General features: G+C 37.4%; 1 protein-coding gene across 13 annotated transcripts in view; it reads left to right on the forward strand.

Moving 5' to 3' along the window:
• Positions 1-15,441, forward strand: part of Arb2a (ARB2 cotranscriptional regulator A) — a 437,422-nt gene that overhangs the window by 285,135 nt on the left and 136,846 nt on the right. For 12 of the 13 annotated variants that reach the window (XM_087180725.1, XM_013071100.3, XM_013071103.3 and 9 more), the window contains one exon: positions 2,395-2,479. In XM_087180725.1, the coding sequence (XP_087036851.1) occupies positions 2,395-2,479 (85 nt within the window). Of the gene's footprint in view, positions 1-2,394; positions 2,480-4,857; positions 8,248-15,441 lie in introns of those variants that run through there. The other variant, XM_021255771.2, reaches the window with a different exon arrangement.

Raw genomic sequence — 15,441 nt, forward strand, 5'->3', positions numbered from 1 at the left:
GGTGAATTAAATTCATAGATAATGGTTATACACCTCTCACATATACTTTTCAATGTTTATTTTTTTATTTCATCATATGCTATCATACAGCAAATATTTTTAGCTTGTTTTGCCCTGTCTTCATGTGATTTTTCCACTAAGGTAAAAATACCACATTTGTACACACACATAATACACTCTTCACACTAACAGCTTCAAACCTTTACAATCCCACACAGGTTGCGCTGTCATTCCACAGAACTTGTGGGCATATTCACTTTAACTATAGGGTGCATAGCTTCTATCTAATTTTTATGGGATCATAGCAAGTGCCTAGATAAAAACCGAAATTTTGCTTTCAGTGTTTGAGTTAAAGCCAACCTATACAAAATGGACAAATTGCATTTTTCTAGCTTTTAAAAATCAGCAAGTTGGGAAAACAATTAATATCCCCATATTATAATATGCCATCACTTTTATTAATACTAGAAAATCCTATAGGATATAGTTTTACATATATAAAGTGTAGATATCAGTATTGAGACTGACATATCACCTGGGTAATAGCCAACTTTCATCGGATTTAGAGGTACTATGAGGATGAATAATAATTAAAATATAACCTAATCGCTGCCTGTCTGTTGGTAGTGCTAATTGCTGTCATTGAAAAGACTGAATTGTTTAAGAAAAAGGGAGAGAAAGAGAAAGTCATTCTTCATTGAAGCTATCTCCCTGTATCATTGCGAGCCTATTTTTAGTATCTATAGAAGTCATGAGTTTGAATTTATTAGGGGCTATGATGAATGATAAAACAAATCATCCATTTCTATATCTTGACACTGCTTTGGAGAATACTTATTTCTTACAAGCAAGTGTCAGACTGTATATAAAAGCTGGCTAATTGTGTGCTAATCTTCTGCATTATCTAGAATTCTCTGATGTCGTATTCTATCAATGGTAATATTAATTTTACTTATTTCAAATGTATGAAAGCTTCTAAAGCCCTATTTCTTTTATAATTTCTACTCTCACATTGCATAAGTTTGCATTCATCTGCTAATTAAGATTAGGAGGCCATGTTATTGAATATGTATCCATTTAAAACCATCAAGCTTTTGTAATACATGAAAAATACTAATATTTGATCCATTTTAAATATAAAAAGAGAAAGCATTTAAGAATATTACTAGATGTGTTTGTTTTCACGTTTTTTTCTCCTACACAGTTCAATAGTTTCATTGATCCACTGTTTCTTACAAAAATCCGCCATGCTTTGTGAACTTCACTTTCTAATCTCATAGAGCAACCCTTCCTTTATACTATTCCTGCTCTCTCTGGTCCCAGAACAGTAGGGTTGCCTTGACAAATCTATTCAATAGCCATTCCTCGGCCTTTATTGGTGGGGACTGGGGCCTTTGAAATTCTCTCCTCACTGCAACACAGCTGACATCTTCTTCCAGACAGAATGAATTAAGGAAATACAATAAGACACTTGATCTACCAGTCAAGGGTCTTTCCACAGTGAGGACGGATTCCATGGTGCACAACCAGGGCAGCAAGCATCTACAAATACACAATGCATCCTTGTTTACTAGAATAGCAATCACCCATTTTTCCAACATGATTGATGGGATGATTTCTTTTAAAATAAAATCTGTCTGGAAATTCATATTGTGTGTGTGTGTGTAATTTTAAAAAATCATATGACGTTAATCATATTTTCTAAGCTAATGTTCAAATGCAGACTTAAAATTTATAAAGTAAAGATAGCATACTTTCATTTTTCTGATCACAAATCATCATGACCACAGAGAGTGATCGTTAATATTGAAAGCTTTGTGTCCTCAGACACACAACTACATTTCACCAGGTTGTGTTTCTAATCTATATAACTGTTTCGGTATAGCTTTCATTGGGCCAAGTCAAAATAAAACTTAAAAGAATATATTTATAAGGGGCAGATTTTTTGGGAGAAATTCAAAATCCATTTTGTCTAGTATTATACAAAAAGTACAGTTTACACATTAGTTATTCTTTTACTTGGTTCAAATCAGTATTTATTTCACTCTCAGGGCTTAGAATGGTACACTTTAAATTTTTGCCTTAATTATAATCCCTATATTTGTTTATTCCTTGGCCATCTAATCTTTTCTTAAAAATATATTGCAATATGGTTCACAGGTTACATGTCTTCTTAATATCAGTGCAGCTAAGTTGATGAATTGTAAAAGATAAACTTTTTCCCACAGACAGTTTACTCACAAATAATTAATGTTTACCTAAGAAAAAATTAAGTATATGGAATTAAATACACTCTCAGTGATTGATTTTATAGGATCAATTGAGCTTTTCCACCTAAATATTTGGTCTTGGCTTAAATTGTGTTTCAACAATATTATCTCTGTTACATTGCAGAACTGTTGTAATTGGGTCTCTAGCTCAGAACCATTAGACACATCAGTGGAATCCATGCTGCCTGACTGTCCCAGAGTCTCAGCAGGTATGTATTTGATGAAAGATGTGTATTTTTAAGTAAAAAATTTGCTAATGAAATGTAGAATTCAAGGGCTGGGGTGTAGTTCAGTGGTAGAGTGATGGTCTAGCACACACAGGGCACTGGGTTCCATCCACAGCACTACAAAACAAAAACATAAGCATAAAGAAATGTACAGTTCTATTTTGTGAATTAAGTATTTTGTTCTGCCTTGAATTATTGAATGAATTATTGATAATGTAGGGCATATGTCTAATCCACTACCAAAACTTAGATAGCTTAAAGTGCTTACCAACAAACTCAGGAGAATGAAGAGGTGGAACAATTCAAAAGTAATGAAGACAGTTGCTGTTGAAGCTCTGGGAGATAAGACAGTGCCAAAGACAAGGATTGGGTAGCCATAACAGTCTTTTACAGGACGTTGTCTCTGATTGAACACCCACCCCGTGATATGTCAGAGAATCAAGGCTATTATGTAGCATACAGTCTTTTTTTTCCCCAGTACCAGGGATCAAACTCAGGACCTTGCACTTGTGAGGCAGATGCACTGCCCCTGAGCTAAATCCCCAGTCCTGTGGTGTACAGTCTTTAGAAAAAAAAATTTTCATGCTAAGATTTTAGCTAGACCATGTACATTAGATATGATTGTGGGAAGATGTGCGAGATGGCATGCTACACAAAAGAAACAGAAGTGCAAAGCATAAGAGCTGGGATGTCTTTGAAGATGTTCATAGAGAATAAAGGCAAAACTAGCCTGCCTACCGAAAGGTAAGAGGTGAAGAGATGGCCCCTCAGGAAGCAGTTGGGTTCTGGAAACGGTAAGGATAGCATGGACTTCCATCCTACAGGCTTTGTAGTTAAGTCTCTAGGTAGGGAGAGGGAATGGCAACGTCAGTGGTGTTCCTTTCCTGTTTTGACTTTCACGGCTCTCCGCCATTTTGGACAGTCATGTCCGGTTTATGACTAACAACAAAAATGGCCTTGCTTTGGCTAGGGATTCCAGAGAATGAGCAGTTTAAACACAACTCCAAGCGTAGGTGATAGCTAATCACCAAGTACTTAGAGTTGCAGACATTTTTTAGATATTCACAGGAAAAAACTTGAAGGACAGTTCAAATTCTGGGTTATGAGCTATTATTATTGTGAACCACCACTGTCCTTAATACTTCACCTGAGCCTTATGATCATTAAGACTAAATTATGTTGGACTATCAGTGGGTCAGTCAGAAGGAGAACCACTAGGACATATACAGTATATGCTGCAACCTATGTACACATGTATATATTTGGGTTTGTATGTATATATTATATAACCTATTTTTGTTATTCATGATAATAGTATTCTGTGAAGTTACTGAGAGTCCTGAATTAGCAAGTACTTGTTACTCCTAGGGAAGATACGGGGCAATACAATTTCTGTGAACTTCTGGTCACATTTTTGTCAGCCAATCAATATAACTCTTGTTGTATGTGTGTTTCTGATTAGAGACTCCTTATTTAATATACATTGTGGCTTCTTTAACATTGAACTCATGACCAACAGCCTTTAACTTATGCCTAAGCAAAGCTTATCTAACATATTTTGTCCATAAGTTGCATCACAGCCTTGTTGTATCTATGAACACTAGACAGCACCTCAGCACTGTATTTGGAAGCCATTTAAAACAAGGAAATCAGCTGGTCATGGTGTCACAAGCCTGTAATCTTTGCACTCGGAAGGCTGAGGCAGGAGGATCACTGAGTTTGAGGACATTGTGAACTACATAATGAGTTCAAGGCTAGCCTGAATGAACTACATAGCAAGACACCATCTCTAAATAAATAAATATAAACAAACAAATATAACAAAAGCACAAAAATTCAAAAAATTTGGCACTAAATATTCTGTGTAAAGGACATTTGTTTACAGTATGAGATCTGAACCAAGAAGACAGAGCATGGCCTTTGTTAAGAATGGTGACTGAACTGTTTCAGTACTCTGCAGGTGTGCATATTGTAAATGATTGAAAAATTGCCATGAGGTTATAAATAAATTTTAGTGAGTAGATAAATTCACAGATGAAGACTTCACAAATAATGAAGACAGACTTCTTTATATCAGTGTAGAGGAAAAGATTTGTTATTGATTCCTGGCCAGAGCTGGTTAAACAGTCTTGGTAAAGATGTTAACTTTGCATGTGATGCTGGAGCTTGTGTCCCAAAGCTGGCAGTTGGTGGGGAAATTTAGGTGTAAAATGGCAGAGAAGAGAAATGAGCCAGAACCCAGAAGCAAGAGCTGAAGTCCGTACGATGAAGATGGACTTAAAAGCATGTCAGTCAGCTCTTACTGCCTTTGTCTTTGGTAATGCGAGTAGCCCTAGAATCCTGTGCTATTTGTCATGCAGCTAAACGTACACATACCTGCTCCAGGAATCAGATCCTGAGGGAGAAGCCAGGGAGTGAGGACCAGCTGGAGTCCTGGCCATTGCCATACACCACAGAATGAGCTGGCAGATTCGTGACGATGTGTGTGTGTGCACTAGAAATGATTGCTTCTTCTCTTGAAGGAAATTTCCCATCAAAACAATAAAATTTTCTCTTGTGTCCCATCCAACCAGAAACATACAAGAAAAAGAATTCCAGAAAATGTAATTCAGCCTAGCCAGATTTATTCATTGAACATCTATCACAGGCCACCCCTTGCCAGTTTGGCACCAATATTTATCTCCCTAAAACATATTTAACCTCCAATTGAAGACATTAATAAAGTCACACTTCCACCTGACATGGTACAGTGACCAGGTAGCCCCGCAAACACACTAACCTTTTTCCCCAGTTGACAGTACAAAGTCCCTTTATTGTCCCTGTTTGATATCTTGTAATTTAAATCCTGAAAGACAAAGATACTATTGACACATCTTATATCCAGTGATAAAGGAATAAGACAAGAGACAAAACAAAAATATTTAGTGTATATATATTCACATAAAAATAAAGAAATACAATGACATTCTTCACTTTTGCAGCTGATCATATGCTTTTAGCTGATATTATGACTGCCTTCTTCCACTACCCAGTTAATATTCCCATTGCTCTCCACGGGCAGCTTAGCCTGGGAAATGACCCGAACCTTCGTTCCTGAAGGGTCTGGGCCATTAGAAATCCTGCCTGAGTTAGGTTGTTGTAGTATCCCATTGACTGTAATTGCAGGAAATGTAAAGACACACTGTATCATTCCCAGCATTGCTGACATACTCTTCTTACCCCCTCCCACACACACACTGTGAGTAACAGCAACTCAGTGTTCCTTGGGAAATCGGTATCCATCACACAGACAGTATAGTGACACCCTCTGTTTCCCATTGGTTTGGTGGCATAAGGAGCCCCAAATGACAAGATGGTAGTCTCACCTTCATTTGTATGAAATCATTATTGTGTCACCTGATGGAAACATTTCTCCCTGTGGAACCAAGAGTTTCCGACCAGCAGAGCCTACCGTCATGGCAATGGCAAGCAACAGTTTGGCAAGTGGGTCCTTAAGGATAATAGGAAGAGAAACCAGTCCCACTTGTGTCACTTCATTTCCAGATCAGGGGTAAATAGCACTTTATAGTAAATGCAGATTCAGAACAAATTTCATATCCTGGAAGACACTGTCCCAGCTTCACAAGGTGTTGTCACCTCACAGTCATTATACCTGAAATTTCAGAAGGCCATTCCACCATTCTACTACGCCTGCTGCTTGGGGGTGTCAGGGAGAGAGGAAGAGCGGCGGGTGTTGGCAGGCACTGGTCTCTCTTGTCCCCTCACCTGCCCACTCTGATGGAAACCAGCGGCCATGTTCTAAGCTGCTCTGGGGAGAGGTCTGTATGGCAGGGAACTGGGGTCTGTGGCCAGGTGCCAGCGAGGGCCTGCAGTCTGCCAGTAGCCACATGAGTGACCTTGGAAGAGGAGTCTCCGGAGTTGAGCCTTGAAATGGCTGCAGCCCCAGCCAACACTGTGATTGCAGCCTGGTGAAAGACGCTGAGCCAGGGTCACCCAGCTAAGCCACATCCTGATTTCTGACTCACAAAAACTGTGAGATTATAAATGTGTATTGCTTTAGCTGCCAGGTTTGGGGGTGATTTGTTCCACAGCAGTAGATAATTAACACGACAGGGTTCAACTTCAGCTTTGGTGGTCATTCCAATCTAAGAAGACACAACCTTTACCCTTTTTTTGAGACTAAACCCCCTATCCAAATAGTCACTAAAAGCTCAATGAAGAAAATTTATTTCTAACCTTGCTCCCACTGCCTCACTAGATTTTCCTGTGCAATTTATCAGAAGAAAATATAATAATTTTCTTCTTTATTATTTTCACTTGCTCTTATACTGAGTCATGTTAAGTATTTAGCTCTTCTCTGATCAAGTATTTTCTCTGACAGAACTTGCTACTCTGGAACTTTCTATTTCCTCTGGGGTTTTGTTCCAATATATTTCACCTAAATCAGAAAGTGATTTTGTATACACTCCCCAGGACATATCCATTTGATCTTCAGTTATTTACTATGTTCCACACACTGGATCCTGAGGATACAAGAGCAAACAGTTGCTCATCATGACTACCTTTTTCCCTCTAGAAATTAAGAAGAATTACTTCCTGACCCTTCTGGTAGAGGGCAAGATCTTCTTTTTGAAGTTGCTGTCAACATTAGGTTACATGAAATGAGAAGAGTTTAAAGCTAGTACCCACAGCACAATCCTCACCTACTCATGAATGCAGAATTTTTTTAAATTAAAATCAAAGAGTTCCCATAAAGAATCCTTAAAAGTTGTTGAGCTAGGGATATTTAGTAAATACATAAAAGAAAGAATGAAAGCCAGGGGCAGTAGACTCACAAGCTATGATGAAAAGCAAAGGCATGGGTTTCACAGCACGTATTGGGTGGTGGTAATAATAATGCAGAGGATGTATACAAATATACCTGGAAGAGCCACGCTCCTGACAATGAACAGAGTGGATGAGGAAAGGAAGGAGGCAACAGTAAATACTACTGTAAGTAATGGGGACAATGAAAATGCCCTGACCAGAGTTAAGAGAGTTGGTGGGAAATCAGCTAGGGCCAAGAGATGGTGACATCGTTTTATCACCTGTCTGACTGAGGTGATGGCAGTTGGAAGGATGACAGGAAATTCAAGTGGAAACGGCCAAGAGCTTTTTAATTGAAAAACCCGAATTTCTCTGATCAGTAATCTTATTATCTGTGATTTAAAATGTTGATGTTATTTGAAGATTTCAACATGCATACTGACCACAAAAAAGTAATGGCTGTTCACTCAATTTAATGGGTTTTTTTCAAGGCTCGCTAAATTATATGGTTTTTCCCTTAAGTTATAAAATACTCTTATCTTTTGACTGAAACTTTCAAATGATAGTGATGAGGTTGCCTATGAAAATACATACTCATTTAATATTTTATTTTCCCTTATAATTAAATCCATTTTTCCCAAGAAAAATAGATGTATTGCTCATGACAGCTTATTTTAATGAATGGCATATAGAGAGAGATATAGATATAGATATATGAAACAGGTGTAATAAAATTTTATGTAAAATGTCACCAATAATTATTTTGGTACAGTCATTTTTGTTTTTCTTTCTGAAAGGAGCTGTAATACTAAACAAGTGTATCTTCATAGTTTCTGGCAGTGTTGGACCTTACGCTTAATATGAAGTTGAACTTTTCTGTTATTTTAACATATAGTGAATGGTGAATATTTAAGAGGTCTTGAATCTGTGACAAATGACTAATTCCCCCCTTCTTTCTATTTATAGTGTTTCCTACTGGTAAAATCAGCCAGTTAGGAATACTGTTTCTCAGAGAATGTTTAATAGAATCTATCTTTAGTTTTTAGTCCGTATTTTGCTTGTTTGTTATAAATTGGCAATAACAAATTTCTGCCTCACTTCTTTTATAAAAATGTTTTTTAGACAATCTCCCTAGTTTCGGGAGATACACTTTGAGTTCACCAGAAGGGAGATACTGTAAAAATGTAATGCGCTACTGTATATTCTCATTAGGCATTTTAGAATTTGTTTATTTTAAAACTATTATTAATGTATTAATCCTATAGAAGTCAAAATATTCTTCCATTTTCCTGTCTCTAATTCTATTTATAAACATCAGATAACTTATTTATTCATGTTTTCCTATGTTCTTTGTGACACTGATAAGGTCACAAAGTACTGCACAGAAACTAGAGCTTCAGAAAGATAGAGAATATTGTGAAGGAATCAAAAGGAAAAGGAATAGTTAAATGAAAAATCTGTAGACAGTAAAGCTGAGACACTAGGTAGCAGTAAAGATGAAATTAGAAATGGTCTTGTGTGGTGTGCTGCTTCCCAAAAAGATCTATATAATTGTTGGCTGTGTGTGAGAAGGTATTCCCCTAGGAAGAAAGGCAAAGAAAATATTAATGATTGTAAGCAGACAGTTACAGAGTATCGATATGTTCTGACTTACGAGTCTGGGCACAGTTTCCTTTGGTTGGCACGTGACTGATGGGGTGCTCTTTGCTAGAGAGGCTCTACCTAGGGCGGCATTTGGGTAAGTGCTGCTGCGACCCCTTCAGATGCTCCCCAAGTGCCTCTCTGGGTCTTCTTATGCTGGCCTTACACAGCCCGATAGAGAGTGTACTAGTACCGAGCACCACTCCAGTTGCCAGGGACACCACAGTGAATTACAGCAGATTAAGGGCCCACAAGGAATTTGCGTTCTACTAGGGGAGAGAGACAAGGAACAAAATAAAAAGAAAAGTATATAGTGTATTAGATAGGGTCAGGAGAAAATACAAAGCAGGAAGAGAAGATCTGAAGTATGTGTGTTAAGAGGAGACAACTAGGTAGGTGGCCAAAGACGTCTCAGTGGGAAGATGACAGTGCTACAGCATTTACCCTACCTTCCATTGATAAAGACATTCTTTGCCTATTTAGAAATCCTTTCCCTAGACTTTAGTTATAAATTCATCTCTGAAATCAACATCTTTACTCTCTTTCTTGCTCTGGGTCCATAAAAATGTGACTTTCTCCTCAACCCACTTTACCAGTTCTCTAAGGTTAATGGCACCATAAGGCATGGTTACCAGAGAAGCACGAAGATTGTTCGTGATTCCTGAAGTAGTACATATAGGAAATGTAACATTTGGGTGGCATTCGGGGTTCACAAAGTCATTTACAGTTCAGCAGTGAGGGGACAGAGCCTTGCTAACCTAACCACCTCTTGTGTGACCTGAAGGATGAGAACCTTGACATACCTGTCACCACATTGTAACAGGCACACAGGATGAAAAGCTTTACCACATAGTCCCATTTTCTACCTACTGTTAATGACCCGAACCCACATTCACTAAAACTGCATTGTCTAGAGAGCTTCCAGATGCCTCATGGTGTATTTCCTCCAAGAATTTCTATCCATCACATTTTACCTTGGCCCTACCATGGCTTAGGCTTTTCTTTCTTATTTCAACCTATCTAGAACACTTGGTATAATTCTTGGCACCTCAAAATTAGAAAGATAGAGAGCAGCGCGGGTCCTCGGGCAGTGCTCATGGAGGCTGGGAAGGCTGGGCCGGCAGGTTGTGGGCCCCAGGCTGGCCAGGCGCCCTGACTCCTGGGCAGGCCTGGCATGAGGCAGGCGTCTTACCCTCGGCCAGGTGGGTGGGTTGGATGCTGAAACAGGAGGAGAAGACTGAGGTTCGCCTCCCTGTGCTGCATCGGGGCCCACCTTAGCAGCGGCAGGGGGACCTAAAATGCTAACACATCGCCTATCTCTACAAAGGAACAGCTAAGGAGGCTTCTACTGTCTGCAGGGAGTGAAGGGAATGGCTGCCATGTTTTTGTTCTTTTTCTGTTGCTCTTTGCCTGAGAGTTGACTTGTCATGTGGGAGGGTGAAGGCCCTTGTCAGGGGAAAGACCTAAATAGAATTCCAAAGAGACAGCTGGAGAAAGGGATTATTCAAGTCCATGCAGGAGCCAGTACAAGTCCCAGACTCACACTGAGATGTGTGCACAGAACAAAACGAAAGCCTCAGAGCAAAGGCTTCAGGAAGTGAAGACAATGGAAATCACTACTCATTGGCAGAAGAACTGATGGATGGGAGAGCCCTGAGGACTATCTTGAAGCAATGAAGGCAGATGCAGTGAGTAGTCTGACCCTGCTGTGTTGACTGCATAGCAAGATGAGAGAAAAAGGAAACTGAGTCCTCTCCTGAGGATGATAATAGGAACCAGAGCCTCACAAAACAACCAGCAAACTGCCCAGGACACTACCCAAAATTCCACAACAAAACATACCAAAAATCAGGAAAATCTGACCAATTCTCAAGGAAAGGAACAACATCCATCCCTGAATAACCCACACGAAGGATCATGGAAAGCATCTATTATAACCATTCTCAAAAAAGAAAGGCAAATAGTCTTAAAATTAATAGAAGTTCTCATCAGAGAAATAACAAGAGTCAAAGAACTTGTAGGTCAGTAAATGACAATCAAAAAAGCAAAGAAAAAGAAAAAAACAAAAAAAGTAAGAGTCTCAGATATGTAAAACAACATCAGAAGTTTTAACTTCTATACCATTGGAATGGGGAGGAGTAAAAGGAAGTGAGAAACAAAATTTATAAGGAAAAGCGTGGTATAGAAATGTCAGAAATTCATGAAAAATAGATCTGGGAAGCTCAGAAAGTCTCACCTGACACAGGCTCAACCCAATAAGCAGCAAGCGTAAAGACAATTCTTGAAAAACCTTAGAGACAAGGCTTCTGTATTTTATGTCAGATCTAAATGAATGGAATCTAGATGGTGACCATAGCCCACTGTGAAATGATCAGGAGACCTAGTATTATTCCCAAAGCAACTCCAAAACAATAGCAAACTTGTGCAAGAAAAATGAGATGACCTTGGTATCCAGAAGCTGTGAACGAAGCAGGTTTCTGTGAGAACACAGCCTTGATTTTTCTTGGTAAAATGCCTAGGCATGGGGTCGTGGGTAATAGGGAAAGGTTGTCTCTCCCAGCCTGCCCATGTTTGGCGCGTGGTGTACTGGTGGTCAGGTATTGGGAGGAACCTCTGGTGTTTTTACAAAGATTATTTGCAATCATTGTGTCTTCTCTCTGCTTTGTTTTTAAATAACTTTGGTTGCATAGATATGGACTCATGGATATTTGGTTTATAATTTGAGTTTTAATAAACTTGTTTTATTTTCAGCTCAAAAAAAAATAGAAAGATAACAGTATAATATAAAAAAGAAGACAAATAAATATGTTATGGGTTAAGAAATAAACTTGAAAAATTATATTTACATGGGCCATTCTTATTTTGGATGTAGAAAGGGGCAGCTGATAACGTGTACCCGACTCTGAACCCACATTTTCTCAACAGAATGTGAAGTGAAATGTTAACAGTTACTAGGTGAATTTGAGTTGAAGACAAACTGCCAATGTAACCCTAGTTTTTCTTTGCTTAAATAGTCCAGATTGACTGTTCACTCTGACTGAACTTACTGGATATTTGCTAAGTATTCACTTTGCTTAATTGATGAAAATACCTCTTGAGGAGATGACACCATGGAATTATATCTCTTCTTTGTTAGTGAATCACTTCCTTCTAAAGATAGTAATGAAAAATCAACAGTAATTGCCTGTAGAACATGGTGTCATTCAGAATGTTAGACAAGTTGAGTTGTCTAATATGTTTTTAGACACAGCTCAAATTAATTAGGTAATTGAAAAATCGATACTTTGCCTTGTAAACGTATCTTAAAATTCAAAGCAAATTAGCATATATGATATTGTACCACTTTTGACTGCATGTACAGCTCAAGAATTGTAGCATTCCTCTTTCCATTCAAAAGATACATTCTAATCTGTTAAGTGATGTTTTCATTAACTGAATAGCACTTTTCAGGCAGTTTTTGTTCATTGCTTAGAATTGGCCTTGTAGCTTATGTTTATCAGTAAGTTTTCCTATTCATTGTTCCATGCTACCTTATAATTATTAGTTAATGTAAAGGATGAGTGTCCTAAAAGTTGACCACCAGGAGTTCTGTGTTTTCAGTGAATTATTCACTATAAATACTTAATCAGGAACTCTGGTGCAGTAATTGGTTAGAGAATCTCTTAAGATAACCTATCTAAAAATAAGATCTTTATCTATGTAGATCACTAACATTTGCCCTGATTACAATTGGGTCCCATACTATTCTATGATTTTTGACTCCCTTCATTTCACAGTAATCAAAGTGAATATAAGTAGTCTCACTCCAGAAATCTCACTTTAAAAAAATTAAAAATAGCCACCATGTTTTTTACAGCTTTCTGAACCAATTTGTGAAAAATCTTTCGAAGAATTTGGCAGTCAAGGTGGCAACTCTTCCTTTACTGAGCTATCTTCTCTTTAAAGATAAAACTAATTATTTTTGGAATGCTCTTGGATAAATAACTGAATAATATGAATTTATACTTGAAAATGAGTTAATATGGAAAAGCTATTACTTTTACTGCCCCCATAGCAATGTCTTGTGACTTTCTATACTGTGTGCCTAATCATCAGAAAAGTCAGCCCTGACTTCCGGCCTCTCCCAAGGAGCCTCTTGGTCCTGCTATGTGATGGAATTACATCATGCCAGCCAGGTCTCCCTTTCCCCGTCAACTTGTGCTGCTTGCCTGGACCCCCTTCCTTTCGCTTTTCTCTGAGTTTGTGCTGTGTGCCTCCCTCAAGTCCCCAGGTCTGTCTGCTCTCCTGCACAATTCCTTGTCTGCTCCTGTAGACACTCTGTCTGCCTGCTCTGTCTGTCTTGTCATGGACAGACCAACAGCAAGTCACAGTGATAAATCTGTCCACTGGCAAAATACCCTAAAACATCCCACTTCAGAGAGATAGTGTTGCTTTCCAGAGGTGATTTGGAACATGTGAAATAAATATTCTTTGATACTAAAATGAAAATTCAAAATGAACATTAGGCACTATATATAGTGCAAATATTTTCCATTTATAAAATCCCAAGATGTTCTAAGTTGATCAACGTGTTAAAATCACAAGTATAGTATAATTTTTAAAGTTTTTGTTTCATCATATTTCTTAAAATGTAGTCCTTTTCTAAAGGAAAATAGTTCTACATAATAATAAATTCTAGGAGATAATTAGCTTGATCAATGACAAGTTTGTAGGTGTGAAAATTGATTTGATATTTGATGTCTAAATATCTTTGAGAATTTGTAGTAGTATTTCTGTCTATAATGTCTATTAATAGCTCTTTTAAGCATACATATCTCACTCTGACTACTCAATATGTTATACCAATATATGAAGAAATCATGTACCAGCTAGTTTATAGATGTTTTCTATAACCACATGGCACAATCCTTGACAGAATTCAGTTGTGTTACATAATTTCTTAATTTCCAAAATGCTATAGAAGAGCCTTGTTGAAAATTTAGGCAAGAAACATATACATTATTTTAAACTTTCTCTTGCAGGGATTTCTAAAAGTGAGACTTTCAAACAAAACTCAAATTTTCTAATAACTTAAAATCAAAATAGGTTTGACGTTTCTGTTACTAGCTAATGTTTCAGAAGTTTAAAAATGTAATATGAAAATGTTTAGATTTTTACTTGTATTCACATTTGATAAGTTGACTTCAAAGAAAGAGTCTTTTTCAATTTTAATTTAGGTGGCGTAGTCACCAGACCTTTCCTGCTTAGTTTCCAGAAGGAACATGATTAAATTTAAAATAGGACATTGTTAATTTAAGGCCACAAATGTAAGTGATTAAATATAGCCAATATGTAGAAAGCTGCTATATGTGAAATTAGAGATAGTCAATTTGCATTTTAGAGTGACAAGTGTAGTCTTCCGTAACCATTGCTGTTTAGGTTTTTACAGTTCTCTTATGAACAAATAATCCCTCAGAATTATTTTGTGTTTCTTTCTTCAGAAACAATACCCAGAATGTAAAAATCAATATAAGAATCCATTTTTTAAATTTAGGAAATCCAAATTTAACTTTTTATGAACTTATTATTAATTATCTTAATTTGTTCCCCATAAAGTGAGAGCCTACTTCTATATCTTATCCCAAATTTGAGTTATTCTTTGTTTACTTGAGATAAGAAATTAACTGTAAATATTTCTCCTTTAATTCTGCAAATATTTATTGAGCATCTAATATGGGTTAGAAACTAGTTCACACTTAAGGCTATTAAGAGTATTTGATAAAATTCCTACACCTCCAGGAGCTCACAGACTCCAGGAAAGAAGTCTTAGGCTTATTGAAAAGATTGTCCTCATTTCTGGTCAGTGATTATTGAAATGGATGGTAGGGTTGCTGAGGGAGACATTAGGTCTTATGAAACCCTTCAGAATCTGACACCCCTGTTCATTAAATGCTACTCCAGGACACCTACAGATCTATGCACCTTCCTTCCATACTACTGGGAGAACCTGCCCTTTACTGTAGGTACACATTCCACATGAATGCGTTACTTGTCATCTCAAACTTTTTCATAGTAGCAAATTAGCATTTATTAACTTGAGATTTATCATGACTGTGAGAAATTTGTATCCTCCCAAGTACTCGGAAAAGTTTATAATGTGTTCTGATAAATAACTGCATGCACGCTGTCTGTAAAATGAGGCAATACTAGTGCTATCTCATTGGGTTGTACTGAAGATTAAGTGAAGTTATTCATATAGAATTTTTAGAATAGTACATGGCTTATGTATAGTAAGGACTTGATCATTACAGATAGTTCACACTGAGTACAATTCTGATAGACACAAGCTTTAGTTACTATAGTTTAGTTAAATAATACCAGCCCCCCAAAAAAGCTGAAATTTTAGTTACTACAATAATAATAACTGTGAGTAACTGCATTAAGTATACACTTTGCCACTGGCCCTACTACAGTCCATGTTCTCTGTGTAAATAGCACACACACGCACACACACCCAT

This window comes from Heterocephalus glaber, unplaced genomic scaffold (genome assembly GCF_053883595.1).
Source record: "Heterocephalus glaber isolate CG9 unplaced genomic scaffold, H.glaber_assembly_v1.0 deba00001465, whole genome shotgun sequence".
Classification (NCBI taxonomy): Eukaryota; Metazoa; Chordata; class Mammalia; order Rodentia; family Bathyergidae; genus Heterocephalus; species Heterocephalus glaber.